Source organism: Hippoglossus stenolepis, chromosome 16 (assembly GCF_022539355.2).
Source record: "Hippoglossus stenolepis isolate QCI-W04-F060 chromosome 16, HSTE1.2, whole genome shotgun sequence".
Taxonomy (NCBI): Eukaryota; Metazoa; Chordata; class Actinopteri; order Pleuronectiformes; family Pleuronectidae; genus Hippoglossus; species Hippoglossus stenolepis.
In genome coordinates, this window is record NC_061498.1 from 21,846,750 (window position 1) to 21,865,665 (window position 18,916).

General features: G+C 40.2%; 1 protein-coding gene across 2 annotated transcripts; it reads right to left on the reverse strand.

Annotated features, from left to right (window-relative positions):
* Positions 1-1,912: 1,912 nt before the first annotated feature.
* On the reverse strand, positions 1,913-17,552 carry slc25a23b (solute carrier family 25 member 23b). Of its 2 annotated transcripts, XM_035180751.2 has the most exons (10): positions 16,866-17,552; positions 10,802-10,925; positions 10,562-10,649; positions 9,225-9,336; positions 8,308-8,466; positions 6,775-6,927; positions 6,437-6,550; positions 4,894-5,061; positions 3,156-3,306; positions 1,913-3,055 (listed from the first exon to the last, which is right to left on the reverse strand). In XM_035180751.2, exons 1-10 carry the CDS (start codon positions 17,076-17,078, stop codon positions 2,874-2,876), a joined length of 1,464 nt encoding a protein of 487 aa, XP_035036642.1. In that variant the 5' UTR covers positions 17,079-17,552; the 3' UTR covers positions 1,913-2,873. The 2 variants fall into 2 exon arrangements, with proteins under 2 accessions (XP_035036642.1, XP_035036643.1); XM_035180752.2 differs by lacking the exons at positions 10,562-10,649; positions 10,802-10,925; positions 16,866-17,552 and having other exon boundaries at positions 8,308-8,438; positions 9,225-9,334.
* Positions 17,553-18,916: the final 1,364 nt, after the last annotated feature.

An 18,916-nucleotide genomic window follows, 5' to 3' on the forward strand; every position in this document is an offset into this window, starting at 1 on the left:
GCAGTTGCACAAACAGAAGCAGCTCGTGGTGTTAACACATCATTTGTTATTGAACAGTCAGAGCCCTCTTCTTTGTCCAGTGTCACATATTTAATTCCATCATCGAGCCATGTAAAGTGCACATACACATTCAACTGACACAGACTGTTTATCAAAACTAGAAAGCTCTTGTTGCTGCTCTGTTTTTTTTCTTTTTGAGGGTTAAAATATCCCATAGACGAAAGGCAATGTCAGCCAGCTAGACTTTCACAAAAGGCTTAGAAACATGCACTCATGCTTTTAAAATACTATATGTAATGCTTGCAAGGCCCCGGTGGCAACAAGCATTCATCATTTCAAATTTACTTGCAGGAAAAAACATTAAAAAAAAAACTGTTCCGAAAGGAATTAGGCATTCAAGCATAATAATACAGATGATAGAACTATTTGCCTGCAATGCAAATAATGACATTCAAAGTCTACAGGAGTGTATCACCACCCCCTTTACATGCAATTGCTTCAGAACTGCACCAACCAACTACTTTTAATGCAGTTCATATTCAAGTTAGACCAAAATATAATTTTAGAAACCATGCACAGTTACACACCCAGTCACCTCTTTACCTCTTTCTCATAAAATTGCAGTTGAGGCCAAGCCTCACATTTCGACACTTGCAGTTAAGGTTGAGGTTTTTGGCTGAAGCTTCAGTGCAGAGAACAAGGTATAGAAAATAGCTTAATATGTTTATAAAATATACTGAAAACCATATGGTTTAGAATCTGCCTGCACATACACATGAACGACACAGAGCATTCGTGGCCTCTGGTTTGGTGGTGGTAAACAATTGGATCTAGCCAGTAACAGAGCAGGATGTGCCAGCTCCTTTTTGTCAGTAGAAAAGCATTCTTCTCTGGTTGAAATATCAAAATGCATGGAAGTGGACTTTAAGATGGAATTGTTTCATTTAAACGACCATTTCCATTCTCAAGAACTTTCAGACCTGACCTTTGAGCAGACACGGATGAAAAGTCCTATAAGTGCATAGGATTGTGCTGCATGTCAGCAGTGCCATCTCCATGACAACTGAGCAAACTACATCTGCTGATTATGACTGCTTGATACAATTGAACACTGCAGAAAAAGCTATTTAGTGGACCTTAAGTTGCGATTGTTTTATTCAAACTCTGACGAGGCTGAATGACGCACTGAGAGAGATGATGTTGTGTCATATAGATCTCACATTATCCAGATACGTCCCAGTTAAACTGTGAGGAGTTGGTAACTGTTGACACAACCGTTCTCTCTTGACTGCTGGCTGTGCATACACCTCTGTACCACACAACCATGAAACTAGAGGCTGCTTATTTTTACCTCATGTGTTTAAGTATTAGGACAGCAACACGGTTATAGTTATAAATTTAATTATTAATCAGAGTTCCACATTTGTAATTAGTACTTTCATGAGACGTAATCAATAAATTGGCTATCTTTTCCCTTCCTTTGAAGGGTGGTGCCCCGAGGTAACTTTAATCAATTCAAGTTATTATTTAATATTAATATTTTCAATATTAATATTCAAATTTATTGAATGCCCAAAGGCACACCATTTAATGGTGTCACGCTTAAGGTATCATATGCACAACAATAGATACAAGGAATGCCTCTTCAGCCACAAACATTTGTATCATTTTACAGTCACATGATTAAGTCCCTGATACCAGACACAAGTCTTTTGCTGTTTAAATACCTAAACTCCTCCCAGACTAATGATGCCACAACACAGTCCTGTGTTTGATCAAGGTTTGATCACCCCTGGTTGTTGAGGGTTGTACACAGGAAGACAGGAGCAGCACCGTCAGATCAAACATACACTGTAAACTCTCTTCTGCATAGTAAAGGTTTGTCTAGAAAAGTCTGCAGGTTAGTATGCATTGAAATGTTCTGGCCTTCTGGGTTTGGTAATACTGTGTTCCCACAGGGTCTACATAAAAGAATAGGTTTCATGCATTCTCATTTGAAAACCACAGTATGGTTAACTACAGAGAACATCTCAGATATGCAGGAGATTGTAATGTGCAAAGTACCTGAGGCCTTGTTTAGGAAGCATAGTATCTTACCACAGTGCATTTTTCGCAGGACTAAGAAAGACTGTAAGACTAAGAAAATAAGAGACTTAGTCATTCACTGCTCAATGTTTGGTTTTGGTTGTAGGAGACCTTCTTCATTATCCCAAACTGGATGAAAAACAATGTTCACTGACCCACATTGTGGTGCCAAAGTTGTTCATATTACTAAATTATCTTAACAAAAAGCTTCAGCCATCATCAGCTCAACCAGCTGTTTTCATGACAGCGGCATCTCTTCTCCCTGTGCCCAACAACCTCAGCTGGATATGAACGGAGGCAGCAAACAAAATCTGAAATAACAAATAACGCATTACTAAAAAATCTAAGATAGTCACATCCAGCATTTTATTAGACCGCAGTCTGTTAAAATTCCTCTATTGTTAAGCTGTGTGCACTGGACCAGGGTGTAATTTAAAATATACTTGAAGTTAATGCATTGTATGTATGCATGTGGTAAAATAGTGTTAGAGAGGACAAACATTAATTTCAGTCATATTTCCAAATGACACAAAGAAATATGATCTACAGGCAGATGGCCAGCAAGTTACACAAGCTGGGACCTGAATGTGTTAACAGAAAGTGCAGTGTAAACTCTAGCAGAACCATCCCAATCTGAAAAATGCCTCCTTTCTCCTCTCCTATTCCTAGACGTCCAGCCATTTCCTCCAGTTCATCTTCAGTCTGAGAAGCTGCACCATCACCTCTGCTCTGCTTCTCACTTGTGTAACGAGTCTTTGCCATTTCTGTCCTTTTTTTCTTGTTTCAGTCTAGTTACCCACACCGAGGACTTTCTTCATGTGCTCATACACAACGTAGGAGATGCTGACTGCAGGAATGACTTTGAGGAAGTTGGGGGTGATGCCGCGATACAGGCCCTGTACACCTTCATGAGATATGATGTACTTGAACTGGCCCGCCATCGTCAGCTTGGGTTTACCCTCATCAGTGGCTGCAAGAAGAGAAGCAACAGAGGTTACAATGGTTCTCAGAAGGAACCAATCCATTGCTGTTCATGCTCAGCATGTTTGTAATAAGTCAGAATAGGCTACCTTGCGCCTGCATGCGTGTGCGGATGAGAGCGAGAGGATAGGATGCCAGCTGACCACAAGTGCTGGAGATGGTGCCACAGCCCAGCAGGACCAAAACTCCTGGATCTGCTGAATTTACACAGTACCTCTGGAGCCAGGCGTTCTTCAAAGTCTTACAGCATGAGCAGGGAGAGTGTGGAAAAATAAAGGAGAAGAGTGGTGAAGTCATAAGAGGTCATCCGTGCCACACATCAGTCAGTGCCGCAAATCACTCGTTTCAAGAGTGTTACCTCAGTGGACTCACCAAAGATTCTTTATCGGTAACACTGGAGGGACTGGATTATAAAATAGAACCCTGGTTTCCTTTTCCCAGTAATGTCCCATATACTTTCACCACACACAACACTAGCAAAGACAAGCAATGGAATCACAATGCAGTTTGGCAACACATGATGTCACCACGTTCAAAGTTAATGAGAAGCATTTCCGTTAAAGCCTCCAATGCATATGTGTGAGTGTAGTAAGCAAAGAATGTAGTTCGTTATCTAAACCTTGTATTCCTTCATTTACTAAATCATGTTATATTTATGTTTTACTGAGTTCTTCTAACTGGTTGTTAACTTGTAGTGAATTATTGAGATAGGAAAATTAGGAAACAGAAATTTAAACCATCAATAAAATGTATGATGTGCAGAAAAACAATGATGATGTATATGTTACTGCAGGAAGTTCCATTCCATCATATTTACTGTGTAAAACATGATTTGGAGAATCTAACAAGACAAGACAATTAAATACTGTTCGCAGGGGAGCGACATGAAGCAAGAGTCCGACTCAGCCGTTCCTCCTGTCCTCTGTCCTCTGTCCTCTGTCCTCTCTCTGCAGCTGTTGTGATTCACTGTGGGTAGCACTGGTGGGGTGGGGGAGTTTACCAGATTCACTCTAAACTAACATAATCACTCAGACTATACAGACAGACAGCTTTAATTTGAGCTTCTTAATAATGCTTTTCTACATGTGTGTTGAACAGGGGCTTTGATAATTGACCCCCTCAACTCCAACGTCACTTCACCTCTTGACCGCTGCATGGGTGTGTGTGTGTGTGTGTGTGTGTGTGTGTGTGTGTGTGTGTGTGTGTGTGTGTGTGTGTGTGTGTGTGTGTGTGTGTGTGTGTGTGTGCGTGCATATGCAGCTCTACCCCAGGAGCAGAGGACAGAGAATCAGAGTGAATGGGAGCAGATCTAAACAAGACTTTGTAATTAATCACGGCCAATTCAGACCGGGAATTTGAATTTAAGGCCATAACCAAGTAACTGTCAGGACAAATGACTACAAAGCTCAGTAGAGCTGAGGGGAACTGTGTAGTTGATGATCATTTGCTCTGGGATCATCACTACAACACAACAAGGCTCTCTCACAATAGACTTATCAAATGTCATTGGATATAATATTATTGTTATGTTGCTTTAATTAAGAAATGTAATGGTTAGAAATGTCAATATCCAAATCTAAAGCATTGCTGCATTCAGTGTGTCTATTCTCTCATCAAATGATATCAGAGAGTGGCACAGTATGTCAAATAAACTCTTTTTGTAAAGTTTTAACTGTCACTCTTTTATCTCACACAACTGCTGAGAATTTAACAAACCTCCTAAAGTCTTTGGCCTAGATTACAACCTTTTTATTACTGTACATTTTAGTTCCAACACCAGTTAGAGGCCTGTTCCCTTGCACACGCATTACAGGTTCAGACACATACCTCATATACAGCCAAGTCAATGCCAGCATAGGGGATGATGCCCAGGGTGTTTGGCAGGTAGCCCCTGTAGAAAGCTCGGACCCCCTCTTTCTTCAGGATCTGTCGGGCACAATCAGCTAAACCTGAGTATTGTCCCGTCTTCCTTAATGTAAGACGAGTCTTCAGCACCTACCCAGCAGAGGGGGACAGGAGAGGAGGAAGAAGAATAAATAATGCAATTATTAAGTGAGCCTGTTTTTGTTGCAGGCTACATTGCTCACAACTTTGCAAATAATGTAAGAAATTATACAGTTTTTCTGCCTGATTTTTGGACTCGCCCACCTTCAGACTGTTGGATTGTGATGAATCTTCCGCTGATCTGGCATTTTATCCAACACTTGCCAGTGGCACATATCGTAATCCATGCAGAAAGCAGTGTTTATTTATCCACATCCCAGAAAATCTCCTCCAAATAGCCAAAGAAGCCTTTCAGCCAAAAGAGGTCTGAATCTGAAATTCAGCCTATTCCATTTTTCATAGAGATGAAACCCATTTGGTTAATTTGCATGTATCAAAGTAGTGCAGGCTTATCACATGACGAGGGGAGAGTTGATTGACATGGCCAAGCAGTAACTTTCATCTACCAGAATGCCTATTTTACTTCAACTGTCAGTTCCAATTCATATTTTCATATTGTTCATTCAGTTCACATACATCGTATCCTAAATGTGATTCCCCTTGCATCCTCCACTCATTGTCACGGATATTCACTAATCTTTACCCACTTGTAGTTTTCATTTACAGAGAGAAAAAGAAAATCACTCGTGGCTGGATCTCTGGTCCTGCCTGGTATTCATACGGCTCTAACCCTATACATCTCCTTAACTTCCTAACTGAAGCCTATCGTCTCCAAATCTGAACTTGAGATGATAATTCATGCTCTTATATCTCCCAGACTTGACTACAGTAATTGTCATACCTGCCTTACCTAATCGTCTCTGGACCGCCTATAAATGGACAAGATGACTGCTGAAAGGCTACTGACTGGATCCAGCAAGACGACCCACATCTCACTCATTCTATACCCTTCATATTGACATAAGATCTGCAGTCTCTGTGGATCCATCCAAAATAAGTTAAAAAGTAATTTATTCAAAATTTGCCAAACTTTCCTCTTTTTTTTACGTGTGCAAATGCTTTGTCTGTTTCTTTTATTCTTTAACTTTAACAACTGTACTCTTGTGAAGCACTTGCTCCATTGAATAAACTTTACTTACTTTATTAATACTCATGGGATCCAGTCTTAATAAAAACTCTGCATTCATGCTAAAATGTGTCACTGACACAATACAACTTTGGGGAGTTTATTCATATCAAAACTGGGGTCCTAATCTTTTAAACATGTAATTCAATGACAACATCATATCTTAGTTGAGAGGAACCCTACAATTAAAGATTGGGAATATACATAACATACAGAGAAAAGAAATAGAAAAGGGAAAAATTAAAGAAACTAATCCTGAAGGGGGAAAGACTGAGAAATCTACCCAATTTTTAAACTGACCTCCATTGGGTAGATGATGGTCTGGGCAGTAGCTCCTGCCAGAGAGCCAGCAATGAACCTCTCCTGTACCCTCAAACTGCCCCCCTCTTTACTGCCCCGGATCACCCACTTGATCTGGAGTGAGAGAAGAGGAAGGAAAGGAGGAGGAGATGACATAATGCACAGTCAAGAGGTGGTAATATTGGAATTTGCAGCATGAGATGAAGTTAGTGCAAAGGCATCCACATCATTTTATCATCCTGACATGATTTCCTTTTTTTATTTCTACAATGACTAAAGCAAACTGTCAATGCTAGCTGTCAGATTCCCACTTTAGTGATTGATATGAATGTGCTGACCTGCTCATATGCCATAAACTTAATGGCAGATTCAGGGGCAATCTTGAGGACATTGATACCATTTCCCCTCCAGAGTGACACGACGCCTCCCTCTTTGACCATTCCCCTCAGTCCAGACCACAGATTAATCCCTCGAGACGCAGAGCCGTGTACCTGGACACACCAACAAGTGCATATCAGTCATGTCATTACGACCTGCAAGTTACAAATATTTAAAATGTCCCTGTAGGCAGAATGGCCTTTGTGATAAGGCAAAGAAGGTGGATAGTAGGTATTTCCAACAGGTACGAGAGAAAAAACTGAACAGGAAGGAAAAGGAGATGTTGTACCAGAAGCTTGGAAGCTCCCGAAAATGTAATTCAAGAAACAGAAATCCTTAGGCTGCTGTTTAGCAGGATTATGCAAAAACTAATTAACACATTTTTTGAAACTTGGTGGAAGGGTGGGGTATGGCCTAAGGAAATTGGTAAATTTCTCAAGAAATAATGTAGTAATCTAAAAAAATGAAGCATAAGAAAAGTGCTAATATCGATAATGAACCGGATATTGTGAATCAAAATAAGTATTTTATTGGGGTGATCTTCCGCTCTGGCACTCAGAGAGCGATATAGTTCAGGATTGAATACTACTACTCCACCACAAACGGCTAAGGGACATATCTGACTCTGTAGCCGTTAAGTACTCCTCTGTGCTCACCAGCTGTTCTCTAGCTAGGTCTCTAAGTGTGCTAGGGAGCAGGTAGTGGATATTAAGTTTATCAGCGCTCTTTCACTGAAATCACCTTTGTACTGTGGCACTTATCAGTTTTCTTTACAGTTGCACGTTGGAAAACAACAGTGAGCTAAACGATGTTATAAAACTGCAGTACTGCAGAGTACCCGTTTCACATATAGTCTTCTGCCCGATTATTGATATTGAAATATCAATTATAGCTGCTTCAACACTGAACTACTGCTGTGTAGAGAGACATTGGTTATTAGGTTTCAACCTTTTATCAGTAATCACAGAGTTTCTTATTAGACTTTAATAAATGAGTAGGAGGTTTGCAGGTGCTGATCAGTGTTATTCCTCTGTTACAGTATCTAAATGGTTTGTGATCATTTTTAACATGGGCAGAGCAAACCTTTCTCTGTGTTTTTGCTAAGAACGCTTAAACCACCCACCCAAACTACCCACCATGTGCTTTATTTCATTTCTCTAAGCGAAGTGAAAAACACAGTGGGCTTCAGCCTTGAAAAACATTTTGCTACATGCACACACAAATGTGTAGTATCACTTTCATTATACACAGAGTTTTCACTCAGTTTTTTTTACAAAATCAATATATTATTTTACAATTTAAATACAAAGATTAGGGTAAAGTGGGGAACATGCAACATGCTTCTTTGCAAAATAATAAGCAGCTTGAGACACAACCACACATACTGTAAAATATAAAGTATGGTTTCCATTACATTACTCAATACTTAACAAGCCTGTCTATCCCTGAGCGTTGAGTCTTTGTATCTGGTTGGTGGATGGGAGATGACTGACCTGCAGGAAGACTTTGAGGCGATCCAGAGGAGCGGTTCCTGTCCGGGACACTGCCCCTGCCATGGCTCCAGCCACCAGCTGCCTCCACACTAGACCTGACCGCCGCTCCCGCGCTGAGAACTCATCGGGCACTGTCAGATGTTCCCCAATGTCAAACATCTATTGCAACATTAGAAATCAAATGCCCAATCTTTATTTGTTAGTAGACCCTTAAGTATATAGAATATGGGTATTGCCTATCTTTATTCAGCCTTTCAGTTTGAGATTTGATTGATTTCATGATCTGATTTTGTAATGCTCTCAAAAACCTGCACTTGCACTCAAATATACACTGTTTTTGCTTAGATTTGCTCTGCTTGTGCTCAAATTGTGCACTTGCACTCAGATATTTTGTTGCTTGGACAGATTTCCTGCACTCCAGTTTGAGCTCTTCTCTCGTGAAACGTCTGCTGCTCATTTCTCCTCCGCTCAAGGATTTTTTCTTCTGTGCTTGGAGTTGTTTTTGAAACAAGTCTTTCCAAATTCCATTACCAAATCTAAACACAACCAAGAGCTGTTTGAGTACAAGTGCAGGGTTTTGAGTGAAAGCATTACAAAATCTGAACATTCAATCTAGTCCTGCTATCAATCTAAAAGTCCATGCTCTTGAATAAAGATAGTAAAAAAACATAAAAGAACTCATTATACTATATCAAACTACCTCAGACTATGTAATCTATATCTGTCTTTATAATTATTGATAAACACAGCAGTGTTGTTGAACCACTTTTGTGCCCAATCACCTGCTTGGTTTTTTTGTTACACTTTGATAAATAGTGCTACGTCCTGCTTATGTTCTCAGACGTATAAAAAGTATACATACTGTCAGGATGTCATCACTGTCATTACATTACTATCAATGGAGCCCAGTTACTCACATGGGAGTGCTTCCAGTGGTGGACAATCTCCTCCATGTTGTGGAAGGGGTTAAACAGGAAGTGATCTCGCCATTCATTCCAGTCGATGGTCGTAGTCCCATCCCTGTCCATACTGGGGGAGAGCATACAGGACAGGGCTATCAGCAGATTACTACCCACTTTTGCTTCATTACATGGTACCATGAACGTTTCAGTGACTCACATGATGACCCGGGCCAAGAATTCCCTCATAATTACACTGTCTATAGCGAATTTTGAACTACAGATCTATTTAGAATGTATAAATAGCCTATCTAACATTAATAAATCGATGATTAATCCTTAATTAATGCACCGATCATTTTTTGAGAAAAATATATACTATCATACAATATCATGTTTTACCTAAGATGTGAAAACATAACGTAATTATATATGCTTTCCTAGTCTTGAGTACAGTTTTACATTCACCCATTTACACAGTGAATCTATGTGCAGCACTTTTCTCTATGAGAAGGGGCAATTTTGGGTTCAGTATCTTGCCCAAGGACACTTCGGCATTCTTGTGCTTCTGTTCCTTATGTGCACCATATATGATCATTCCTATGCTGTTTTACTCTTTCAAGATTTTCCCATGACCCTTCAAAGACCAGCAGGTGCCTGTCTCTGCAGGAGCACAGACAGTTCTCCTGACAGTGTCAAGGTCTCTGTCACCACTGTTCCATACAAAATACACACAGACATGTCATGTGCAGTTTCACAGTTTCAAGATTCCCTAAAACAGCAATTAAAGTATAACATTTTAAAATATTTAAATTTTGGGGGTATTTTGGGTCACTTTAGAAAAAAATCTTAAAATTTCTGGCTAAAACAACGACATTTAGGGTATTTTTACTGCTGTCAAATGTCAAAGTTGATCAAATTTGACCCGAACAGTATGTAAGGGTTAACTGAAGTATACTATGACTATTCATGAATAAATGCATTGTTCTTCTTTCTCTTGCCAAAAACTATTCAGAGACAACAACACCTTAACTTAGACAGTGACATTATGTTTGGAACGAGTTAGACTCAAACTTCAACCTTTTCTGAACAAAACTCTAATATCTGGGAGCGGTAGGAAGCAGTGGTGGTGAGTTAAATGTTCTGTCAACATCACGGATATAAAATACATGGACAGTCATCTTTCAGCCACATAGTGGGAAAATCTCATTAAATTAAACAAAACCAGTATTATAAAAGTAGGATTAAAGGGATGCTCCTGGCTTCAGGAGTAGGGCACCTGCAGTAATTTATTTTTAGGATTATTTTCTGTCTGATATTGTACTGTTTCCTCTTCTCACACACAAACAATGCACCTCTGCAGTATTCTGGAGGCCTGCTGTGTGGTGACCTCAACTCCAAGTTTGTGCAGAGAGTGCTGGATCTCCCCCACGTCAATCCGACCTACCGGGCAGAGCAAAACAGAAAGATTTAAAGTTCAGATATTTAAAGAAGATATTCAGTGTATTTCACATGTATTACTGAAAAAAACGTGAGGATGAATTGGTGGAGAAGTAAAATATGTGTCTCTTTGTGCGTGTTTAGCGTGCCCACACCATCATTGTTGCGGTCAAGGCTGTGAAACATGAGCTGCAGCCTTTTCTCGTGAGCCCGCAGGTACTGAGAGAACTCCTGGAAGTCCAGCAGACCATCATGGTTGATGTCGCTCTCGAGGACAATCTGGGATCACAGAGACAGACCGTCAGTCACTCAGCAGGGATTACACCGGGGTAAAGGGAGCTGGGGGTGGCGGTGGTGGTGGTGGTGGAGTAGAGCGTGAGGACAAGCCACTGTGCTCCCTGTGAGAGTAAAGACGTAAAGCACGTCCTACCTGGCTGCGAACATAATCTCTCCTCTCTTGATCGGGACACAGAAAGTAAGAGGACACAAGACTTGTTATTGGGCAAAGAGAGGTGGAAAACACATTTGTGTACTTCTATTCTAACTAGAAATAAAACATTCAATTACTTCTTGTATTTTCATTGCTGTTTGTTAGTTTTGTTTGTTAGCAGGATTACGCAAAAAATACACAAAACTGAGTTTAAACCTAGACTGGGTAAAAACAACATAATTTGGTTTATGTGGACAGATATGGCATCCATGTGTGTTTGCATATAAATCAAGGATTTGAGATCAGATGACAAGTGGTCACAAGAGACAGGTTCAAGATGCATACTAATGTCAGGTGTGAACAGAATAACTTAGAACTGTCCAATTAGGATCACATCTCTCAGGACGGATGTTAAGGTCTGAACAGTGCCACTGATAAAAGAATGTGGCCAAATGTGGTCTGAGTGATCCAATCTCATTGGGTTTGGGGTACTTTCAAACCTGTACTCTCAGGAGTTGTACTGTAATCGGATTAGCTGAGATGAATGTTACAGTCTATTTTCCTGGTAATGGAGCCTGCACTAGCCTGCAGTAATCACATTCAAAGTTTCTGTTTGATGGACATTTCATCATGCAAAATGAAGGACACAAAACTAAAGAAACATAAACTGTGGATATGATTGTGGATTGCGGTGTGTGCAGGTGCCTCTGCCACAAACATGTTCTTGTGAGAAGAGGATGAGTCTGATGAAAAGCAAGCAGTGAGAACCAAGCAGGCAAAGCACCCCCTGATAAGGGGTGCTGACCTGTGACTGTCTGTGACCTCCACAAACATAGGGTCTGCAGCTCTGCTGTAACCTATCCAGCAAAGGCAATACTTACAAAAAGAGGAATTACAAGTATTATTTCATATTAAAATATGGACATGATAGTACATTTCATTCATCTTCTGCTCTAAATCTCTGTCTTTGTTACCAGGATACTGAAAACCTGTCATCAAAACTTGCAGTGAAATATAGAGGAAGAATTGGCCATATAGCACAAAAAACAGTGGAATTTATAAAGTAGTAATCTTACGAGAACAAAGTCATAATATTATGAGAAAAGTCGTATAGGCTAATATTACGAGAATAATTCATAATTTTACAAGAATAAAGTTGTATTAATACGATAATTAAATAGTAATCTTGCGAGAATAAAGTCGTAATTTTAGAAGAATAAGTTAGAGTGCTATTTATTGACCTATTATACCCATACAAGTCATGTCCCATGAAACAACAGAGCAACACCTATAGCAAACAGTACAGATCATGGGACAATAACAACAATAACAAACAAGGACATTTCTTTTTAGAACAATCTACATTCTATTGACTGGCGTAGTGAAGTAGCCTATAGAAGCTAGCAGCTCAACATAGAAAGTCATGACGACTACCAAAACCTATAGAAACAACTACTACTACTACGTTGCTACATCCTGCTTGAAAACCTGCTTTGTTGGTAGATGACAAAATATGCGAATTCGCATATCCATGACATAATTACATCACATATGCATTCTACCTATCGTCAGCCAGTGTTGTGCAAGTTCACACCTCTCATGAACTAGTTCAAAGTTCAGTTCATACAAGTAAACATGAATAGTTCACGTTCATAGTTCACCATTTAAATTCTGAACTAGTTCATAGTTCAGTTCATTTCATAGTTTTAAGGTGGAACGTGAGAATGAATGACTTAACTTGTTTTTTAAAGAAAACTTTATCCATCACTACCCCTTGCCTTAAACTGTACTTCATATGTATCAATTCCTAAAAGAAATGTTTTTTTTAATATTTTTTTTATTATTGCTAATTTTGCCTGTTTATTTATTCATACCCTGCACGAGTTTGTCTACCTGTTGCTGGGAAATCCTACCCTTGAAGGCTGCAGACAATGTGGTTTGGGTCATTTGGGGCTGTTGGCAGGGGGTCTTGGTCTTTTTTTGACTTTCAATTACTTGGAGATAACTTTTTAGGCTAGCTGGACGCTTCAGCTCCACATGCCGTTTTAAATTAGATGCGGATGAGGCTGACGTCCGGACTTGCTTTTTCAGCGCAGGACGACACAATTTGCACAGAAAGGTGAGATTTTACTGTCGGAATCTTTATCAGACAGTGTGTAAAAATCCCGCAAATAATAATAAGGTGCATCGGATGTAGTCGCTGAGTCTGCGTCTCTGCTTTCACTTGCCATTTTTATATGAGGCCGAGAGCTGTTGTCTTGGAATACGTTGCTTGTTTGGACTACATGTGTGTGTGATGAATCATGGGTAACGAAAGCGAAGTCGAGTTAGTTGGTTTAGGTTAGGCTACATCGCGGACATTGTCCGGGCACTGAGCAACGACATGGTGCAAGCATTCGATTTACACAGCGTCTCTCCTCAGGAGAAGGAAAACATTCCGTAATGTTTTAGCTAGACCTCAGATAATATGAACGTGTTCACCGTTCAAATTCATTATTTGTCATTAAGTTGCGTTCAGTTCATCGTTCTCATAAAAATGAACGTGTTCAATGAACGCGTTCTTTTGAACTCGTTCATGCACAACACTGTCGTCAGCTAATTTCATCCCTTATCTGTTTGCTTCTGTCCTCCGTTCTGTGCTCACCTATACAGTATTCTAATACAGATTCTCATTTACATGTTTTGCTGTTTCTGTGTCAGATAATGGATCAAGTATGAAACGGTGACTAAAACATGAGCCATTAAGATGACATGTTAACCAGCTGCCACTTCACTGTCATTTCCAACCACACACATAAGTTAAAGACATCAGCTGTTCTGGGATTTCAGCCACTGATTTACTGATCGGTCAGAGTAGACTAGATCACATCTACATCGGCTTCTCTGCAGTCAACTGAATGAGAACATTTCTGTACACGAGGCTTGATGTTGTAACTTGTGCCAGTTCATTTTGAAAGAGTAACAGCCAACGGAGAAACAACATCACTCAGCTGGCTGTATTTTTATGCATAAAGCTGAAAAATGGTGTAGCCTCACCAGTCAGTCAGTCACATACATCCAGTCAGAGATCCAGTGAAGTGATGGGAGAGCTAGACTGACAAATCAGTTGACAGCTAAGGTCAGCAGGGGAGCAGATTGTTACAGACTGTTAAAATATTCATCCACAGAGGGTTCGATTCCTCTGCAAACTGGAACAGGTTGTCTTTATATGGTCTTAAAACCAGGCCACAGAAATTAGTCTCACAGAGATTAACGACTTGGAATGGCAGTCGCCCCAAAGTCTGAGACTTGACGGCACTGTTTGTTTTTTTCACACTAGAATTAAAAGCCCTTAAAATTCCTTACATCACTGTGGCGTCATAAGTAATAATGAAGGATTCTCAGCATTTTAAATACGATATTGTGTAATGATAATGCTGCACTATATGCTAATTTGAAGAATCATTGCCACAGTTAATATGATCATATATAAACTACATGAACAATGTTAAATGTGTCTGCATACAGACAAAGACTAAATATATAGTAGTAATAATAGTTTAAAATAAAATGAAGGATGTTGTTTCAGCTTCAGGAACCTGGAATTGTTCATGCACACTCTTCCTCATTGTCATTGCTTACTGTGACCACACAGTCAGTCACTGGACTTTTCTAACCTTCTATCTTACACCCGGTGCAAAATGGCGCCAAGAACAACGCAACCATCTCTGCCAGTTTCAGAATGACGCAGTTGTTTCAATGGCAAATGCACTCCAAGAACCTGTACGCCTGTGGCTGTGTTGGTCTAATAATGAGGTGTGGTCGAGCACTTTGCAATTTGAGGCAGTGGAAAGTGACTGCACTTTTGACAACAAAAACCTGGTCTGAAGTCATTATTATTATTATTTTAAGGCTCATTATCAAGATAGTCATATTTTCGATATTATGTAATAATTATTTATATATCTTTTAAAATCAAAATCAAGTGTAAGACACTAAGTATTCAACATCATTTTGATAAGTAAGTGATATTATGAGGTATGGGAAGTCTAAACTATGACATAATCACTCAAGTTTTTTCAAATTTAAACTTTGTGACTTTATTTTCATCCATTAGTCTTCTCCTTTCCAAGTGGGCCTTCCATACACATGGTCGTGAGGCTGAGAACCCGAAGCCCCATGGATAATGATGAAATGAATTTTGGTATGAAATCTCAATGCAAGAATTAAAAGACTGGAATGGAACTATTTTGTTTGACTTTATCGAAGGATCATTATTTATGAAGAGAAAGCAGACATTGCAATGCCAACTCTGATTCTCCAGAATCTTGTCTGAGTGATTTGATTTCATACACAGGTTAGAATTCAAATCTTACTTCAATTGTAATTGGTAATGGTTATGGTTTGTATTTATGTAGCGTTTTTCTGCTCTTGATGACCACTCAAAGCGCTTTACAGTACAGTTTGCCGTTCACACATTCATACAGCAGCACTTTTTTTTTCTATGAGGGGTGAATCGGGGTTCAGCATCTTGCCCAAGGACACTTCGGCATGCAGATGGGGAAGATTGAGGATGGAACTGCCGGCATTCTGGTAGATGACCGCTCTACCCCTCAGCCACAGCCGCCAACATTCTTTCTTTCTTCCTCAAAACTACTCATTGTTTCTTATTGTAAGAAGCAAAGTAAGGTGGAAGGGAACAGGAATGTGAATTGTTCACATTACAGAAAGGCTTAATTTAGATGATTTTGTTGTATTAAAATAACAATTCACATTCCTTACACAGTGCACAGTAGGTGTGAGACGAGTGCAAGACGTCAAATCTACAGTAACAGCGCAGCACGAAACAAAAAATAAAACGGGAAGAATTAATCCAAGGCAAATTTAGGATGACTTTACGAGGATTACCTTCATTGTTATAAAAGGCCTAATTTTCCTTTTTTGTTACCATCGTAGCATTTCATGTTCATGGTAGAGCCTAGACCTTGGTCTGCTGCGTTTCTAACACCCCAAGTAATATTTATTGTTATAGTTGTAATATTATTTTGGATTTGGCTGCAACACTGTTTACCCCTGAGACTCCAAAAGTATATGTGGACTCACATTTTTCCGTGAACTATCCCTTTATGTTATGATATAAATGACAGTGATTGTTTATGTAGTCTCTATATGAGGATATATTTCATGGCAGATTGTGATCACTGCCAGCCATTACCTTAAAACCTATGTTCTTCATATGGGAAGTGGAGTTCACAATATGCTTTGGTGTTCAGATGGTTAAACTTGTGTTCTTACAAGTTGTTGCTTGGCATCTGATAACAAGAACTGTTAATGATTTATCCCCCACTTCATCTTAAATGTGGTCAAGTAGTTGTTGAACCCTGCAGGCAGCAGGCAACCTTGTACAGTTCAAACTGTTGATTTACACTCAATGATTTCTATCCTTTTTCTTTATTATGCTATGTAAAAGTTTAAATCTAACGATCAGCCTGCGACATCGAGCTTTTCAAAATAAAACCTCAGGTTGTTGCTGCATGGCAATAAAAGAGACATTCTGTCCCCAATCAGAAGACAAGCTGATACTTCAATGACACAAGTGGCTGATCAACATGTGGATGAAACCACTACACAGACCCTCCCCCCTTCATACAATATGTAATGAAGGATAGTGTAATGAGCTGATCCTCCCGGGTTGCAACAGGCTGATGTTACTAGGCTACAGCTGCCTCAGTTTACCCTGCATGTGCACCTGACATACAGCATCAGCCTGTGTCACTGTCCCGGAGTAAAAACCCCTCTGGTCCCCTCACCTCCTCTGCCTCTCCCCGGTGTAAACCACGGGCTGCCAGTCCGGTCCTCAGCTCGCTGACGTCTACTCTGCCATCTTTATTCAAGTCCAGCTGCTCGAACAGCTCCGCATATCTCCTCTCTCTGTCCGGGTCCAGGGACGCTGCGCACTCTCCGCTCCCCTCGTTCCCTCCGCGGTTTCTCCGGGCGCTGAACCCCTCCTCGTCTCCGCCCATGTGAAAGAGAGAGAGCCGGTGGTCGGTGCTGATCGGCCGGTAGTGTCACAGCCGAGCATAACAGAGTCAGCGCCGAGAAGAGCGGACCGCTGCCTCACACCGGGGAGGGGGACGCAGACCGGGGGGGGCAGAGCGGGGCTGGTCCCGGGTGGGTGGATGGATGTGGCTCAGACGAGCTCGCGTGGGATTAATCTGCGTGTCCGTTTCACCCTGTCACACCGGCACGCGCAAATCCACTCACTCACTCAGATGTATTAGTTTCCGAAGCTCGTGACCGACCGAGCGGTTTTACCGCAGTCCGTCAAACCAGCGCTGACACTTCTGCGTGCGCGGCGCCAACACGGTCTATCCACTGCAGCCGCCCGGTTGTGTCTGTGCCGGTGCAGTCGGTCAGAAACGAAGATCCACTGACATGGAGGGAAAGTGACTGACACGCATTTAGATCCACACGTGAATCTGCCTCCTCTCTGTGACGCACGCGCTTCTGCCGCAACTGATACGCGTGACATTTTACGCGCACGCGCTCACATTAGTTCGCGTGGTGGGATGGTGATATAAAAGGACTACAAACAAGTCAGGCTGTGAGATGAATTATTTTCATTTATTTATTTATAGTCCCAACATGATAAATCCACTGAGAATCATATGAGTCTCAAAGATGAGTCAGAACTGTGTCATTAAGTCAGGGTCTATTATTATTTATTAGGATTACTTAGTTATTTTTCAAATGCTAAACCATGAGTTAAATTCGTCACCTTATATGTTTAAATCTCTGTTTATTAGGCCATAATTAGTTCCAGAATGATGTAGGATTTACTGGCATCTAGTGGTGAGGGTGCAGATGGCAATAAATTGTGCAACTTCAAACCTTGTGGTAACACAACAACCATGGGCTCTTTTAAGTTGACAAGCATTGAATGATTATGGATGAATGGATTACATTATCATCAGCTATTTTGAGATGCAAATGTCCTGCAAAACGTGGAATTGAAAAGATGTTGGTTTCTACAACAGGACTGTATTAGTTTGATCTAGATGTGTCTTATAAACTGTCAAGAGAGTGTACACAGCTTAACCTATACTGTATGTTATTGCAGCAATGACAATGATTAACTGATAAAATGATAAAACACACAGTTATGATTAAATAACAATAACACACTCAAATCAACGATCTGAATACTTGTATATAGCTGTAGATGACTGTAAATAACCATTGAAAGGTTATTGCTATTAATAGCATTATTAATTGGGATTGTGAGCTGTGACGCGCAGCAAAGGATAATGAGATGCCTGGTCAGCATCCACAGGATAGGAGACGGAAAGAGAGAGAGAGAGAGAGAGAGAGAGAGAGAGAGAGAGAGAGAGAGATTGAAATGATCAGTTTTCACAAAGACTTTCAAGGACTTCACCCATATTTGTATTTACTTATCAGCCAGGGTTCTAATAACAAGCAGGAATCAGGACCATTGTTCCCTCATAATATTTGAGGTGTAAGGAACTTCTTGGTGCAGTCCCACAATTTGTATCCAAAGTGAAACACCTCTGAATGTGGTAAAAACATTTTTCAACCCATCTCTAAGAATGGCTGTAAATATATGTGGTTCTGTGATTGATAACTCACAGCATAAAACATTTTTCATGCAACTCATACATGGTCATTTCCTACCAGGCCGCCAAGTACATTCAGTAATTCATCATTTTATTCTCAGACAGTGGGGATGAAAATTCAATTGCACATGTTCTATAGTGCAATACAGAACATGTCCAATTACATTTTTAACTCTTGACTTTTTACTTATTTATATAGTACTTACATGTCTGTTTTATATGTGTGT

Excerpts from the sequence above, each read along its gene's own strand:
- slc25a23b (XM_035180751.2), bottom strand. The coding sequence starts at position 17,078 with ATGGGCGGAGACGAGGAGGGGTTCAGCGCCCGGAGAAACCGCGGAGGG. Across the intron at positions 10,926-16,865 it reads ACCGGGGAGAGGCAGAGGAG|ATTGTCCTCGAGAGCGACAT; the intron begins GTGAGGGGACCA and ends CTGTGATCCCAG. Across the intron at positions 10,650-10,801 it reads CCTTGACCGCAACAATGATG|GTCGGATTGACGTGGGGGAG; the intron begins GTGTGGGCACGC and ends TCTGCCCGGTAG.